Source organism: Charadrius vociferus, unplaced genomic scaffold (genome assembly GCF_000708025.1).
Source record: "Charadrius vociferus isolate BGI_N301 unplaced genomic scaffold, ASM70802v2 scaffold141, whole genome shotgun sequence".
Taxonomy (NCBI): Eukaryota; Metazoa; Chordata; class Aves; order Charadriiformes; family Charadriidae; genus Charadrius; species Charadrius vociferus.
Window position 1 is genome coordinate 2,436,346 of NW_009647743.1, and position 18,254 is coordinate 2,454,599.

Below are 18,254 nucleotides of genomic sequence, written 5' to 3' on the forward strand. Positions count from 1 at the left end.
CGAATGAAACATAATATTTAGGAAACTTAAGTGTGTTTTCAAGAATATATCAAGTTTAAATTGGTAATAGCTTTGTCCACCCAAATTTTTCGTCTTCCAATTTGTTTTAATGTAATTTTTCACTTACTATCTCAGTTTATGATATGCTGTTATATTCCAACCTAATTTAAAGTCATCTTGGTAGGTTTAAAGCATTTGGACCCTTCACAAAAGGCGGTGAATAAAAAAGTCATTATTTTTAAAGGAAATTACGATCTTCAAATTAGAGCTACCTTATAGTGTACCTAAATTAGATTCTAAATTTATTATGCTACACTTACTTCTTCTGGGTTCATCATGGTTCTATTGTACAAGAGTGGTAAAAACAGTCTGCTTCAGGCCTAGCGAGAGACGAGAACCTCAGGATATCTCCTAAGGGCTTCTGTTCCTCTCTCCCTGTGGAGCACCATAGCCTGGCAGGAACCATTCAGGGCCTGAGTTCCAGGAGAATTCACAAATACTATTGCTTTTACTATTTACGACTGTGATATTGGCAGAATTACTATGATAAGGACACTGTGACTGGAATTTATGATATGACATTCCACTATTACAAAATTGCGTCTCGAATTTCCTGCCAAACTCTGCTTTACATTTGATAACAGACCTGATCAAATTACTGTAAAAATAGGAATACTTACAGCCACAGGAGCAAGATTCTCCAAAGGACACCGCCCATGTCATGAAAATGGGTAACCAGGCTCCACAGCAACAGCTCCAGAGCTAGCGGTGGCTCACGGGGTAGGGAAGAGCATCTACACACTTTGTGGTAGGATTCTCTGGTTAGCCATTGTTGTGTGCATGGTGTTGTGATATCTGCTGTAATTTAATGTATTGATTGTGTGCATGAGCTTGCGTAATTCATGGCAGGTGCTCACGTTCTGCTGAAAGGATGTGCCTAATCACATTACACGTAATCTGAAAAAAAAAAAACCCTCCAGTGCATGTGTGGTTTCTCATGATATTTTTGTTGTTCTTGTGGGGTTTTGGTTTTTTTTCTTCATGTGGCAGCTCCATTGTAGCCAAGAGTTTGGAACTTGGTTTTTGTTTCTTTGGGGAGAGGGGGTGGTTTAGTGTTAGTGTTAACACTTGAATATGAATATTGTTGTTTAATCTGCCTACATGATCTCTGCTGTATTTTATTCTAAAGAGTGTATGGTGTATGTGAAATGTTTCTCATGCAGTGCTCATTTCATATCTCATACGCTTATGACTCAGAACTCGTAAGCAACCAGAAGTTATTTCCCACTGTTTTGTATACTGTTTCTAACTCGCTACAAAATATTTTGTAGAGTTTATTACATGGAGCTATGCTATGTAGTTAAAATTGGCACTGAAGGTGGAAAAGAGAATCCTTTGGTCAGGAAAGAAGATCTAATTTTTGTTTCATTCCTAATGGTAATGATTCTAACTGATTCAGTTTAATAGCATTTCTTTTTATGGATCTTTTGGAATTCGGACTGTACTGAAACTCTCAGACTTTAATGAGGTCAGGATGTCCTTTATGTGGCATAATAACAATAAAGTACAGTAAGACAGCGCTTACACTAAGCCTGGCGTTCCACTCTGATTGTCTCATTCATTACCAACTGCCCTTAGTTTTGGCCGGGGAGGTCAGTTTTCTGACCTTTTCTTGATCATAAATGAATTGTTAGCCACTCGCATAAAGCTACCTTCCCTGACTTTTAATTATAAATAGTCTGTAGAGGATGAAATATTTATTGTGCTGTATATTTCTAACCAAATTCTTTAAAAACTTACCCTATTTCGTAGTGATCTACTAAGCAAGCCAGTTTTGAGATGCATTGATTTATCTGTCCTAAGAATATTAAAAGTATGTGTATGTTGTAGAGGCAAGAAGTTCTGTTGTATGATCTAAAAAATTGGAATGGACCGGACAGCTGAAACCTTTTGAAAACTATGTTAAAGTCAGAGAACTTTAATCTTGTAAATTATTAGTTATGGATTCTGAGTAACACGAAAAATAGTTCTATGTTCTCCTTGTGATTTCTGCCATCATAGGCGTGTATCCAGAGACTGTATTTTAAAGACATATAGTGAAAGAGACACTGTTTGAAATGTATGTTCTATATGGTGTCCGCATTTGTCACCAAATGACTTGATTCATAACTTCGGAAAAGAATCTTAAAAACTCCTGTTAGAAAATACATCATCAGTAGCGTGAAAATGCAGAAAATCAGAAAATGCACCATGAAATATATTAAGATATTGCATTTCCTTAGACAAATGGGAATAATGATACCATACGTGTCTAATTATTATTTACTAATAATGTTAGTGTTACCTAGAAGCCCCAATCAGAAATTGAGGCCCTACTGCGCCAGATACTATGTACAGAATGAAATGACAGTCACTGCCCCCAAAGAATTTGTCTAAATAGTTAAGCTAGTATTTAAACTTGATTTCCTATATTTCCTCAGCTTTTACTGAAGAATGTTTTAATTTGGTTGGTGATCAAAATCGTCTTTTTTTAATACGGTACGGGCTAGAAAAAAATCAGCATTTTGTCTTGGTACCAAAATATAAAAGCATGTAACTCTCAGAATTGCGAATCACCTAAAAACGTTAATAAGCTACTAGTGATTTCCTTAGTGACATTTTAAAACTATTTAAGCTAAACAAATAGAGCATGTGCACAACCATTTATGTGAAATTTGAAATTTCAAGTATTAAATTAAATTTGTCTTTATTGACAAATGTATTTGTCATATATTTTCCTGCACTACTTTTAAATGCGCATGAGGTAGAAAGCTTAATTGTGTCCCAGCTCTGACTTTGCAAACAATTCATTTAAATATTAAAAAGAGAAATCAAGTATATTTGTGGAAAAAGACTGACTCCAAAATTTCTATGCCATTAACTTAGAATGTTGGATTTGTTTCATGTGCATATCTAAATGGAGATGTCAGAGGCAACTACAAAAGTTTTAATGTCGACTGCTGTTCTGAAACCCTCTGAAAGTACTCTTAGAAGAGAAGAAAATCAGAAAATCCAAAACTTTTGGATTTTGGATGTCCTGTATGGATTACATGAATGGAAAGGCTCTTGGGAACAGGTAGAAACCAAACTAGGACTGTCAGTGCTGTAGCAGAATAGGGTGGTAAAACAAACACCGTGTTACTGGGAGAAAAGGAGCAACTGTGAAAAATAACATATTGAAATACAACAAATGGCCTTTGTTGTTACTGTTAGTCTATAGTTATGATCATTATTTGCATATATAATTCCAATCAGCACTTTCATCGGCGAAGCTTTTCTGCAGAGCTGTCAGAAGTGCAGCGGCAACGTTCTTGCCACAAAGGCAGGGTGTGCCTAAGGCATCTTTCCTAATTCTCGAGCGCCGAGAACATTGCAGTGGCAAGCAGGCTCCTCACCTGAGTGCGGCAGACCCAGAGCTGCTGGAAGTCCTGGCTCCTGTGCCTTTCACCGAACTACTCTGCCACTACATCAGAATTGGAAGAACGTACCCTGTGTGCTCATCCTGCATTGTTTGCCACGTGTGAAAGAAAAGCTCTTCAGCCCTGGTAGACAGTGGCACAGATCTGCCTGCCGGACTGCAGTCCGAAGAGAATCACCAGATGACTGAGAAATAATCTCAGCGTGGATTTTACTAGTGTGTAGAACTACTTCTTTCAGCTAGTATACCTGCCACAAGCAACCATTTTAGCTATCGAAAGTGATTTATTTTGAGTGTGGGCTCTGAGAGGGATTCAAGGCAGTGTTTACAGTGTTAGAAAAAGCAGATTCGATGACATGCCGTAAATCTTGTAAATAAATTTCATTTACTGTGAGCCAGAATTTAAGAACTTTAAAGAGAAATCAGGTTTCTATTGCTGCAAAGTATTTGTGGTTGCTTAGGAAGAAATATAAAGTAACTAAAAATGATGCCATGTGCTGAAGTATATTTGATTTATACCCTGTTTATTTGTGAAGGAGATGAGGAAAATGAATAACGGGATTGGAGTCGCAGAGAAAGATATTGTCAGGCATTATGTGAGGTGGGGGAAGAGAGAGGGAGTTAGAGATGGAATACAAATGCTTTGCAAAGGCTTGGTAGCCTGTCAGGTGAAGATCCTACATTGAGTTGAAAAGTAGTGCATGAAAGAAATTACTTAGGGTATTTACTGTCAGAGAGGAACCACCTATTGTCTGTCTCAAAAAAAAAGGTGTTATTTTCATCCTGCCTCACGTATGGCCCACCAGGGATTTTCCGGATGTGTTTGCGAAGTGCTTGTTAAATCACTGCAGCAGGAGTACCAGTGAGACTTCCTCGCCAGGCTTCGGTTTCTGTTACCTGAAGCACATACTAATTCCTGAAGCAAGTGCTTAAATCTGATGAAGTCAGGATACACGTAAAGGAGATGTTCGGCTGCTAGTCTTGTATAAATTGCCAAAATACTTGAGGAATTAACACGTAGTTGAGGTTCGTTGGTCTCCCATTTTTAGTTTCCTGTTTAGGTCTAATTCAAGAAAGCACTTAACCTTATGTTGTCCATCCATATTATGGACAAACTTAAATATGATCTAATTTGGATTGAAATGCCACCTTACAGTGCAATACATGTTTCATTACGGTCCTAAATGAAGATTCTTCTTAAAATTGGGGCCTAAAATTGCTAGGATTTTTTTTTTGTGTTACCTGTGTAAAACCTTTATATTTTTACTTATTTTATAAAACATTATTTTAGCAACCCAAAAAAAAAAAAAAAGTATGCTGATTAACTACTCTTTTCTATAAATATATAAGCAAAAATTATGAACTGGTAAAACCAGCTAGATAATATTACAGGTGTTTGTTGGCCTCTCGCTTGTGTTATCGATATCTTAAGCATATATTCCCATTTCTTTTTTGCTTGGTGTAACTGGGACTTGGCTTTACTAATCCACCTTATAAAACAACTTTCCAAACCTGCACTCAGTCCTTTATTTCTTTTTTAAGCAAAACTGAAGAGCACTGGGGAGTTAGTTTACACACTGAATGACAGGTTGCCTCTACATCTTTATCAGAATATTTATTAAAAAAAAAAAACATTTCAGAAGTATTTTAAAGGTGGTGTAGGTTATGGCATTGGTACGTTATCCTATGCAGAAATGCACTGTCCTACACGTTTTACGTTATTTCAATGTGATGGTATAGTCAAGAGTTACGGTACTTCAGCGTTGTAACACTGCTCTGTAATAAATGCTCGGAGCGACTCCCAGCCCGAGGCAGATTGCATTGAAGCTAGTTGGTTAGTTATGCTCAGGTTTAGGTTTTTGTTGTTGAAAAATGTCAACGTTTTAAAAACCCATTAGTTCGGGTTTGATTCCTGAGGTCATGAGGAAAATAGTTTTATGCTTTGGGATATTTCGATGAACAGAAAGAAACCAGAGTATCACTGAAATATTTTTAAATGAAAATTGGCGTGTGTGTTCTATGACAAATGTGTGCTTGGCAAAGTTTGGAAAATTCTGGAAATCATAATATGAATGTAAAATACACACAATTGTCCTATCTTTTTAAACTTTTTTTTTTGTGTTAGGCACAGTGGTCTTATTTATGTGTATGCATATTTATATATGTTGATATTTACCTATGTTTTGAAATCAGCGTGCTTGTGTTATTTGCATTATTACACATTTAAACAAATGCCTTTAATGCATCTGTTTGAATGTGATACATCGTATACATGTGAGAACATTAGTGTTTTAATGAGAGATCTTAAAGGATAGGCACATTATGGCTAAGATTTTCTTATTTACAAAAGTTATGAAATTGAAAGTTATGGTCCCCACAGCGTTTTAAATACAATTACAAAAGTATGGAAACCAAAATACTAGTCTACACTATAAAGACATTATGAAAGAACCATCATGCGCGTGATGGGATTCATAATTTTAAATTTCCTACTATGAGTATATGTAAAATCTCAACCATAACACTAAATTGTTTCTTTGCATTTGATTTGTACTTTTAGAGTGTATGGTGCATGTTGACGTGATTTTGAGGAAGAGGAATCATTCTGAAAAGCAAACCGACTAATTTAGTAGGATTATGTTCCTATGTTGCCAAGTATAATACTTGTTCCTAAACACAGTATGAAGATTAAGCATTTACACATACCTGTATTTTATCTCAGGGAGTCAACTACTTTATGTCCAAGGGCATACTAGACGATTCGCCCAAAGAAATAGCGAAGTTTATCTTTTGCACAAGGACACTAAATTGGAAGAAGCTGAGAATCTACCTTGATGAAAGGTAATTTGAATTTCTCTCGAGACATTTCCTCTTCATTTTCAATGTACAGCACCATTCAACGATATTTTGCTTGCATTGATGTGATTTTGAAGATGTAAAAAAAAAATGCAACTAAGTAATGCTGCTGCTAAATCTGAACAGCTACTCAGTTCAAGGATTTATGTGACTGTAACACTTTATAAGAACCCCTGAAAATACCACCTATAACTAGTAAATCTCACATCTGTGCTTTTTCTGCGTTTTTGCAGTGCTGGGCATAGGTTGTTTGAAGTTATAGTGAGCGTTTAAACTGCACGGGATAATGTTTGTGCTATACAACATGCAGATTTTATAGATATTTTGCTGCTTTGGTTTCTTTTTTTTTTTTCTCTATCTAGTATGGTTGTTAATCAGAAAAAGCAGGTATCGCTTCACCAAGCGATGACAGCTTTTGAACTGACGTTGAATCATCTAGCCGTTAGTTGGTTGCCTGACCTTTCTGAAATGGAAGTCACAGCACCCCTGAAGATGCAGTAGCGCTTTCTCTTGCCCTCTGGGGTACCTTCAGGATGGGGTAGAGCAGTATCGGGAGAGAGGAGCACCAACAGGTTCAAGCAAAGTTGTAAGAGGAGGAGAATAATAGCTGGACAGAAATAGGAAAATGCTTGAGACCATCGCACCCTGATGGACTTAGACTTTGAAGGGGTTTTGTGAGCAAATTTTGTCTAATTTAAGCCTGGTCTTAACGAGATACTCCTGTAACAGCTTCTACTTAGGCACCAAAATGTGTGACACACTTGAATCTATTCCCTCTACTGTCTCTTTCATGGCTTTGTTAGGCAGGTTAAAGGAAGCAAAGCTTCTATGTAGACTATAATTGAATACGGATATAAAGAAGCTTTGAATTCTAATTAATGTATATTTTTATAGTATTTGGCTACTATTGTGTCTGAAGAATATGTGTTTCTATTATCTTTGTGCTGTTAGTGATAATTTCCTTTATCTTTCAGCAAAAAAACAAAAGCTCATAAACTCTTCTGAAGCTTTCCTTTTTACTTTTAAAACCTACATTTTCATATTTGAACAGTTAAAAGAAACTTCTCTATTTCTGTGGGATTTTGTTCTACCAGGCGAGACGTTTTGGATGACCTTGTGACGCTGCACAACTTCAGAAATCAGTTCTTGCCAAATGCACTGAGAGAGTTCTTCAGACACATTCATGCTCCCGAGGAGCGTGGGGAGTACCTGGAGACTCTCATAACGAAGTTCTCTCACAGATTCTGTGCGTGTAACCCTGATTTGATGAGAGAGCTTGGCCTTAGCCCTGGTAAGCAAAAAAGCTCTGATTCGGTGGATCAGTCTATGTATTTCTGGAGGAGGCTACTGTTTACGATAGTTTTAAAATCAGCGCCTAAAGAAGTATTTCTGAATGTACAGAGAGGGCTTGGGAGGGTTCGGTATGTAGGCGTCACCCCACTCGGGTTGGAAAAGAGCAAGAGTAACATGCAGATTCTTTTCTTAGGCCTCGCTGATAAATGGGGTTTATTTTCATGTTATCTTTCCTTTGCTTTGGTCTGTGCTTAAGCTCTGTAGTATCTCTAAGTTCCCTCTCGCAGAGACTTACACACTTAACGTTTTACCCTGTGGATAGTCCTGCGGAAAAGAGAGGGAGCGTTGGGCCTCACTCAAGTTAACGAGCGTTTCTAATTGGTTGGGGGGGAGCCAGTTTTCGGCAGTGGGACTGCTTACATATTTAAAGATAAGCTCTAGCAGGATGTTGGCCTTAGTTTACAAGAACTTCAAGAATTTGTTTAAGTGAATATGCATGAAGCCCTTAGTGACTTTGGGATAATGTAGAGATATTAAGAGATTTGTGAATGCTCATTTGGCAACGTGCTGACATTATTACTTCAAAAATCGCTATATTAAATTTTATTTTGCTGGGATACCCTTTTGAGTTGTTATACATGTCTATATATTTATTTATATTTACTTATTATGTATGTGTATATAATTGTAAGCCCAGATGATGAAGACTGTCAGGTTCTTGGACAGGGAACAATATTTTTAGTGATCACAGTTTCCTTTTTAATTCTTTTTAATTTATTCTCTCTTGTCTAGATGCAGTATATGTACTGTGTTACTCTTTGATTCTACTTTCCATTGATCTCACAAGCCCTCACGTGAAGAACAAAATGTCAAAGAGGGAATTCATCCGAAATACACGACGAGCTGCACAGAATATTAGTGAAGATTTTGTAGGGCACCTTTACGACAACATCTACCTTATCGGCCATGTGGCTGCCTAAAAGCACAATTTGCTAGCACTTAAAATTTGTAATTTTCAAAAACTACATCAATTCAAGAAATTAATTATTTTGTAGAGATGGGGGTTATTTTAGTGCTGGTCATTCTAACCTCTGTATGCAATCAAAGTTTGTGTGTGTAAGTGTGTGTATGTGTAAACTACCTTTTCTATCTATTTCCCGTGGGAACGGAAGGATTTGGAGATCTGTTTTTCATAATTTTTTTAGTTTTGCACAAAACGATGCCATTAGTCTGACACAGCCATTTACGAACGTTAAACTGACATTGCAGTCTAAGCTGACAAAGTGGTGAATCTGTGCATTAGATCGGCTTGAAACTTTAATAAGTTCGTTCTTTTTAGAATACCATGTAATGTGTATATATTTGACTAAAGAGATTTATAATCATAATTATTTTATTGTAAAATATTTTAACTAAAATTTCTCCTTTTATCTCTTAAAATAGTGTTGTACTTCTTTCTTTTGCATTTTTTTACAATGCTGACTACCTCAGATACGTAAGTTAGAGAAACTGGTCTGAATACTACAATAAAGTTTATTCTAGGAGATGAGAGAACACTTGTGAAATATCTAAGCTGGTATTTAATACTAGATTGACTAACTTGAATTAGCGTATTGCCAATCTCGATTGTAAAGAAGGTTACCGCCTCTGTTGTAGATGAACCCTGATGTCACGCCAGGGTGGCCTAGGGAAATGGTGAGAGCGCTGACCTACTTTGCGGGGTTACTGGGGACAAAGCACGACCGCAATCATCTCTTCAGCGTGGTAAGCAAGGAAAAATCTCGCCAGGGGAAGCAGTAGGGGCAGCTAACGTGTCGCTGCTGTCAGCTCCTTCCCTGGGGCCACAAGTGTGGATGATGGAAACGCCTGGACAAATATGTACCCAGTGACTTGTTGCCAAAGCTGGTAAATGCTGACCGTGACTGTGCAGACCTGGAGAGCCGTTTCAGGCTCGGGCACTGAATTAGTCTTCCGAAATCTGTCGTGTAGCTAGATTTCAAATAGAGCTAGATTTCAAATAGAGCTAGATTTCAAATAGTGCTAAATTTATTTGAAAATGGTTTTGGCCAGGTTGTGTCTTACGCTTTTCTGAAATGGGAGAATATTAGCAGTGCAGCAGCTGTGCATGTGCGGGAATTGAACGAGGATTTGCCTGGTTTTCGGATAACTTGTAGAGCAGTGCTTTTCTTAAATTGACATAATATTGTTGAAATCAGATCTGTTCCTGGTTATGTTTGTTTACGTACTACTCAGCTGTCACTAGCAGCTGGATTCATCATGCTAGCAAGTAGATTTATCCTTTTTCCCCTGCCACACCATGAGGTGAGCTAGGAAGATATTCCTAGTTCTGTTTTACAGATAATTCTGATTTTTTTATGGAGGGAGCCTGTGGCAGAGCCAGGAATTGAATGCGGGTGGTACTCCTTGTAGGCACACGCTTTGCCCACACTGCTGCTTTCCGTTTGGCACCAAAAGGGGGTTATGTTTGTCTTAAATACGAGCAGAGCGCTGACATAAGAGCTACATAAATGACAGGGAGAGAAAAATGTAGCTACTGCTGTGATTTCAAGTGTTTAGTACGTTTTGTTTATAGCTCTGCTCCACATACAAAAATGCACCCAGAGAAAGTTGTCTTTTTTTTCATTACGTTACCTTTAACGGAGTGTAAATGCCATTTGTGTTTGTGCAGCAGCCAAAGCCGAGAGGCGGCAGTACTGCCTGCAGCTGCAATCCAGACGGGTTTTACCGTCTCGCTCCCCTCTCCCAGGGTGACTTCTCATCACTTCACCCCGTGTCATTTCACGCGTTTCGGAAAGCCCAAGGATGCGTTCCGCAGTGGTCAGTTAATCCCAACTGCAACTAAATATATGGTGCGTTGGGGAGCTTTGTTTAAGGCATGGGTATCTGGTCCTGTAATAAAAAAAAAAAAGAGAGAGAGAGAGACAAGTTTTACATAATCTGTAAAGCCAACAATAAGGATAAGTGTCTCTGTGCTCCTTAAAGTGATCTTACGTGAAGACTGCAGAATGCGGCTTTCTAGAAGACACTCCTCAGAAGTTACACGCTTAAAGAGGAGAATTTGGTGAATTTTGAAATTGCGGCTAATCTTATCGGGAGGTGTTTTCTTCGCAAACCACAAATGCAGAGCGAAGCCCGATTCCCTTCTGGCTGCTATTTATGGTGATATTAGTGATACCGTGATTGATTTTTGCACTGACACAAAAATACGACGTGTTAATCTGCATTTCTCTTAACTTCCAGTTACCCTCATCCTCCCATCCTCCAACAGATACAGAACAAAGCCTCCAGGCAGACAGAACCTGTGTTTTCTGGAATAGATGAGTACCTCATTTAATGAGGTTTAGAAAGCTTGAAGGCCAGTGTAACAGCCGAGGCAATAAGTTACAAACAGGATGATTCGGCTAAGGTTTCTGTAAGGCACCAGTCCCGGGGAGGAGAACGAAACCCAACCCACGCCGACTCTCCTGGAGGTACCAGCATCCCCTCTTGGCGGCAGGATTCCGGAGCGCGGCGGATGGTGAGTGCCCGGCCCGTGCCGAGCGTTGTGTTACTGACTGGGCAGCGAACACAGCACACCCAGCGTGAGTTCCCGTAGAGGTAACCAAGAAAGAAAAAATAACAGTAGATATTTCTTCTGGCCTTTTTTCTTTTGGAGTCTTTCTCCAGAGTGGCAGAGAAGTATTTTTCTTGCATTATAAGAATCTAGACTTTGCATTAAGTTAGGCAATTTTCTGTCTTAAACTAAAACCACGTTTTAACCAGGGGTAGCAATACTCTACAGAGAGATAGCTTGAATTCTCTTAGTCATCCTCCCAAAGCCCTCTAAAAACTAAGTTTGGGGCAGCATCTTCTTCAACACGCCGTCACTTTCCCCATGGACCTTCTAAAAGAAAATAGTGGTAGGCGCCTCATTGCGCCATTGAACCGCGCTCACTGATGTGATGCGGAGATAGCCGCTCAATCAAGCGCTTGGGCAGACTTGGCTAGAGGATCCCAAGCCTAATTCCATGAGCCCGATCGTGCTCGTTAATCGCAAAGTGGTTCCCCAGCTCATGTGTGATTCCGCCGCTGCGTGTCCTTTGGACTCTGCCCACAGGACACCCCCCCCCCGCTTCCCTCTGCGGTGCCTGCCCCGAGGGAGGAGAGCCGCCGCAGCCCGTCCCCCTGGAAACACTCCTTATTCTGGTCCTGAAAGACACTAAAGCTGGTTCTGAATGGCCATTTTGGAAATTTCACTGTCGTTGCATTTGTTCAAGGAGTACGGCGTGTATTACATATTCCTGTGGCTTAGTTATAGCCAATGTCTGATATTCTCCATTTTCTCAAACCTCTGTTTCTGCCTCAAATACTTTCCGTTCATACTCTAAGCAACAAATTTGTACACCTCTGGCTTTTTAAAATCAATCAAAGTTGCTCTGACATACAAAAGCCCGAACAATTATAAGTTAGAGACACGTTTGTCAGGTTTCAAGTGGCCAAGAAATTCACATTCAGGAACAAAAAGTTCAATTTGTTCTCTTGAGCATTTCCCTCCCTCCCCCCCACACCCCCCCCAGTGGAAGAAAGAAAAATTATAAACAGTTTCAGAATACAGATTTGGGAAAATAAACTCAAGCTGGGCAAAGAAATGTTGCTACTTCCTCTTCTGTATACTGCAGTTTATTAATGTTCTTTACATCAACAAACTTATCAACAGGCATTGCTCTTTTTTGAAGTGGTAGTAGTTTCATTCTCTGTGTAAGGGTGTCATTGTGCAATCTGATACGTTTTAGAGTTCTGCTTTTAGAAAACAAGTATTAAATTATTTTAAGTACCACCACAAAATTGAGGTGTACCTACCTGATCATGTTAAAATGTCAAAATAACAATATTAAGTATTTAGAAAATTCCAGTTTACTCGCCTTATATTGGATGGGGTTTTTTTTTCTTTCCACATATTTCATTTAAGTATCAAAACTCATAAACGTTAAGGCTGATGACTTGTTCTCTGCCACCCTCACCTCCAAAGCGCTGTTAAAATGGACAAAGGACAGACTTAAAGGATTTCCTGTGTCTCCCATAGGCACATTACGGTTTCAGTTTGCCTTAAAGAGAAACAATAGGCAAACTTTTAGAATCTACGTCTAAGGGTGATTTTAGATAAAATTTTATGTGATCTTCTAATGTTATTTATCAGATGTTAAAAGTTAAGACTGCCATGCGATGTGTGTAATTAAATCATAACTGGCTAGGATTAGGAGCAGAAATGAGCATCTATGTGAAAAGCTTCAGAGAGATCACGGTGCTCCTTCATCACTTCGGTGCTTTTGCTGACAGTGATGTTAGTAAATTTGCAATTTTCCTTTCTTAATCATACGAACAAACTTGGAGAAGAATTAGATAATATTTACACAGGATACTTCCATTCCTTCGGTGAAATTTTCTTCCATTAAGAAGGAACTTTCTGTATTTGCTTTAAAATTAAAAAAAAATACAAAAAAAACCCCAAACCAAAAAGCTGCAATTCAGTGAAAGACTGAAGAGGCTCTCATTTTCAGAGATGTGCTCCACTTGTACCTCCTGTTACAGAAAACAAGCAAAAAGCACTTTTCAGATTTCTAGCAATCCAACAAACGCATTATTTTTTTAAGCTTAAAAATAGTATTTCTTGTGCCTGCCTGCATGAGAGAAATCCAGCGTATTTATCTGAAAGCAACGTGGTCGGCATACCGGTTCTTTTCAGGGAGAGCGTTCGTTTGTAAAAGTTAGCTTTCTTCTCGGCAGCGTTGGGGAGGAATGTTGGATTTAATTTAAAATGATTAATGGGATTTTGTCAGGCTCCCTGCCTTTACCACCGCTGCAGTTTGTCAGCACAACAACCTGGGAAACCCGGACGCCGCTCTGTCGCCCAAAACAGCTTTCCAGGAAAAAATAAACCCGCGTAAGCAGTGCCAGGTACATGTCAGTGGTATTGTCTTTCAGCTGCTGACAGTTTAACTCTAAGTTGGGACATTTACACATTCTGAGGAAGGGAACCTCATTTGTTATTCCAATAGGGTGGTTTGACAGTGCACACCGGCACGGACTGAAGTGTTCAGAGCCGGCACAGCCTTTGCTATTAACCGCACGGAAAACCCTACAATCCGTGGCAGCCCAGAAATTCTTTATAAAGGGGCGGGGGGGGAGGGAATAATTATCAAAGCTGGTTCGGGGAAGTTTTTCTGGAGAAAGAGCGTCTCTGCAACCTGTGTTGGTTTTGGGTGGATGGCGTTGGGAGGATCCCCTCCCCTGAGCCCCACGCGTGCTGGGCAGGACTGGGGACGGGCACAGCGGGTGCATACCTGTGCCGCCGACCGCAGCCACGCTCCCTTTCTGATGTAACCCCAACGGCGGAAAATCAGCAATTCTTTTAAAATGCAAGGCAGATATTGAAAATTAATTACGATTTGTCTTTTTCACTTATCCTCGCGGGAATTTAGTCTGTTGGGCTGCAGCCCGAGCGTTGTGTTCTCCTTACACGTGAAATGCACACAAACTGGAAAGAAGACTTTTCATTTCGGAAGCAGCCTTCCCCTTCCAAGACAACACAGCTGCCTGTGCTGCACAGGTCCTTCTGCAGCCACGTAACCCTGCGTCAACAGACTGACCTCCCACTCCCTCCTGTGGACCCCTTTGGGCACCAGTTCTAGCCACTAAAAAGGATTAAAAAGTCCTGCGAGGCTTCACAGAGATGTAGACGGTGAAAAAGACTTAGTGCTGCTCTGCTACACCGGGCAGAACCTCCTCCTTATCACAGAATGGTGGAATCCCAGGCTGGAAGGGACTTCAAGGATCATCTGGTCCAACCTTCCTTGGCACAAGCCCAGTCTAGACAAGACGGCCCAGCACCCAGTCCAGCTGGATATTAAAAGTGCCTCATGGTGGGAATCCACTGCTCCCTTGGGGAGACCATTCCAAGGGCTGAGTATTCTCCCTATGGAAAGTTTTCCTCTTGTGTCCAACCGGAATCTCCCCTGAAGTAACTTGTACCCATCACCTCTTGTTCTTTCCATGTGAGTCCTTGCAAAAGGCAGTCTCCATCCCCATTTAGCCGCCCTTGAAACACTGGAACACGGTGATAAGGTCCCCCCTCCGCCTCCTTACGGGGCGCGATGGCACAGGTATTCTCTGCATGAGCTATTTCTTATCTGGTAGAAAAAGTATTTTCACAACGGCAGTTTCCCATCCAGAATTCAGCCTAATTGTCATAATTACGCGTAACGCAATTGAACTGGAATGTATTTTTATAACTGGACAACTTCTTAAATAGGCTTCTTGCTTGCATTTTTCTTTTCTTCATATCAAATGTAACTTCTTAGTTCTATATTCCAGTTAGGAATGCATGTCGATAATGTATTTATTACTGTTGCACGCTGTCTGAAGTGTGACAGAACCGTTTCTGACTTGTACCAGCCAAAGGTGGGTTTGGTTTGGTTTGGGGGAGGGTGTCCTGGCATAACAGCAAAATTTACAGCAAACACACAACATTCATCCACGGTAAAAATATGGTAACGGGCGCTGGGGTCTTTTTCCCTATATAGCTATCCCTTTATATCTAAACCTGTATATAAGGTTTAGATATGTAATAAAATATAGAAGTCACATGGTTAGTAACCAGCTTTTGTTCTTTTTTTTTTTCCCCAGCCTTTGAAAAATACACGTATTAATATATTATTTCCTTTTCTTGGTATTAAGGGTTCACAATGTACATTGTGCTGCATAACGTATACTGGAAATCACAGCACTTAAAGGCCCAGTTTGAAGATTTAAATAGTACCTAGGAAGACATTGGGCTGACTTCCTATATAAAGTAGATTTTATTAAAAATAATAAAGACCCTGAAATGTATTGAGAATTATTTTAAATGAGTAAAGTTTGTTAATATTAGGCATAAATCAGGATTTATGGTCTGGGTCTAAAGACGCAGATTAGTAAAAGGGGAGGAAAGCCGAAGGAAGACATTTTCTTTGACAGGACTTTTCATTAAAGGTTTCATCAAAACTAAAATGTCGTTAGTTTGAATGTGGGTCGGGGCAGAAGTTTTGAAGAGGTGAGACCTGAGGTTGGTGTGAGAGGACGCCCGGTCCCCGCCGCGTTCAGCCCGCATCCCCCCTGCCTCCCGCGGAGGGGAACGGCCCCGGCACGGCCGCCGGCGGGGAGCCCGGGACGGGACACGCCACCTCCGTGGCCCCTCGCCTTCCCCCGCTGCAGCGCAGAGTGTGCCCCTCACCTCCCTACGCTGAAATCGTAAAGCGGTCGCTCTAGTTTCTTAACGCTGCATAAATAACAGAAGCAAAAGGAATCGGCAGTTCAGATGCACTCTCAGTGAGTGTCGATGGTTTTTTTTTAGTGCACACAGTTGTTCAGTTACACAAAAGAAAGAGGAGAGGGAGCCCGTGTTGCCAATCACAGAGCTTTCTGTCAATAACTTCCATCTTATAACTGTTCCAAAATCGCCCTCAAATTAATTCCGTGAATGCTGATTAACACTCTTTAGTCTCTTTTAGCAGCTGTTCACTACACACTTGCGCTAAGCAGGATTTTACATAGAATAGGAGGTAACACCGCGGAGGCTCTGCGTTATCCTCACGACGCACCGGACAAGATACAGCCCAGTCGAAATCTGGCCCCAGCACCGCCAAAAGCAAACCAGTAACTGCTGGGAGCAGAGCCAGGCTGTCGTTACGGTTTGGAAGAAGCAAAAGCTTAGCAGTCTTTTTAACGCCTCCCCTTCTGTGCCCATGGCTCGGCACTCTGGTTTAGCTGACAGACATCGCCGCGGTCTGGGCTGCGACGCAGCGCTCTCTCAAAGCTTTCCGGATAACCTACGCTCGGTAAAGGAGAGACACAAAAGCAGTATGGCTCTCCGGAGGCTTTGTGCTCACTGCAAGTAGTGCCAGCAATACTGTTGCTTAATACAAGTAGTGCTTTAGTCAGAAAGCACTTAACCTCAGAAAAAAAATGAGAAATAGCAAAATTCAACGCCTGTGATGCACAGGAGATGTGTAAAACAAATAGCAGAATCCCACCTGTAAGGGCATAGCGGAATACTGGTCTAAAAGAAAAGGCGTCTCAGTTTTAGTAAACTATAATCGAATCTTCTCGAGTGGCCGTTCAAGTGCCGTTGTGGTTCCGACCCCTCCGCAGCCCCTTCTCGGGGTACCAGAGGGGCAGCGGCGACCTCGGCGCAGGAGAGCCTGCGGGCTCCGTGGTGGCATCGCTCTGCGCCGGCTGGCACTGCCCGCGGCAGCCTTCGGCCAGGCGGCAGCGGTGGCCTCGGCGGTAAGGTCCCCCAGCAGGAAAAGCTGTGTCACCTGCAGTGGCGCCGAGTTGGGAAGCTCTGCTGAAAGGCTGAAGAAAGCCGGGCTGGCCGGGTGGCTGGGGGGGGTTACGGTCAGGTGTGTGTCCTGCCTACCTCTCTTCCCCCTTTCCTCCTTTTTCACTTTCTTTATTTCCAAAAAAAGCTTCTTTATAGCATTCTTAACAATCGTTTATTAGGGAGGGGACACACACACAAAAAAAAACCCAACAGACTGTGAATCTTTGAGAGTAAAACAAATGTATGAGCTTTCCCAGTTTTTCCATAACATTAAAATACCTTTCCTGCGATTGCCGAGAATTTTTATGAATAAAGATTGTGGACTTCATGTGAGCCCAAACTCATCCACTGATACCTGAGAGCAGAAAAGAGTCAACTTAAACTTACCACCCCAGAGGCTTAGAAGGTAGAATTGGTGCTACTATGCTTACAAAAATATCACTTACATCAAAGTTATTAAACAGCTACAGAATCCTCACCTGCTATTTTAATTATTGTTATTTATTCCATGTACTATTTTAACTGGAAGCTGTGAATTAATACATTTATCCCTCGGTGCGTCAGTCTTATCTACCACAGATGAAGACAAGTTTCTGTGAAAGGACGCCGCGATACATTGCCACAGAAAATCATACATCAGGTTCACAGGAATAAAGTTTTGCCTGATGAAGCTCTCGCTTACGTGGTGATAAGCATCAATTGCTATATAAAAATGAAAACGACCTTTAAGGAAGTGAGTGATCCGACCCGTTTTAAACACAAGTCTTTATGGGGGGGTCTGAGACGTAAGCAGATGATAACCCAATCCCTCTTCTGCTGACGAAGCATGTCTCTAAACACGTGCTTTTCAGTTTCCGAGAAGCCAATGAAACCAACTTTCCTAATTCGGTAAGCCCCCCCCAGCTTGGCAGGGCGGCCCAAAGCCGCCCCCCGACAGGAACAGTATTTGGCTCAGGCTCCTGCTAGGATTTGTTCTGATAGACGACAACCGTGGAGTGAAAGTGAGTTTAATAGCAAGTTTATTCTTGATAGGAAAACTTGCACAACAAATGCAGTAATTGCAACAAAAGAAGAGTCCTCTTGACAACGGCTCTGTAGAGGCAACGCAGCCGCAAGGTCTTCCCTGAGCAAAAACAACACTGGTCCCAATTTCACAAGCTTGGTTGGCAGCTTCCACCGCCTGGGAAAAGCTCCCCCTGCTACCCTCTGCCAGAGCACAGCTTCTGCTCGCTGAGCATCCTCCCCCCTCACTGACAATCCTCCCCCTTCCCTGAGCATCCTCCCCCCCTC

The 18,254-nt window shown here is 41.0% G+C and overlaps 1 protein-coding gene across 1 annotated transcript in view; it reads left to right on the forward strand.

Annotated features, from left to right (window-relative positions):
• The window catches only part of FBXO8 (F-box protein 8), a 12,944-nt gene extending 3,896 nt beyond the window's left edge, over positions 1–9,048 (forward strand). Inside the window, exons 3-5 of the mRNA XM_009882014.1 lie at positions 6,180–6,298; positions 7,408–7,604; positions 8,399–9,048. Of these exons, the coding sequence (XP_009880316.1) occupies positions 6,180–6,298; positions 7,408–7,604; positions 8,399–8,586 (504 nt within the window). The 3' untranslated portion in view covers positions 8,587–9,048. The remainder of the gene's footprint in view (positions 1–6,179; positions 6,299–7,407; positions 7,605–8,398) is intronic.
• The last annotated feature ends 9,206 nt before the right edge of the window (positions 9,049–18,254 follow it).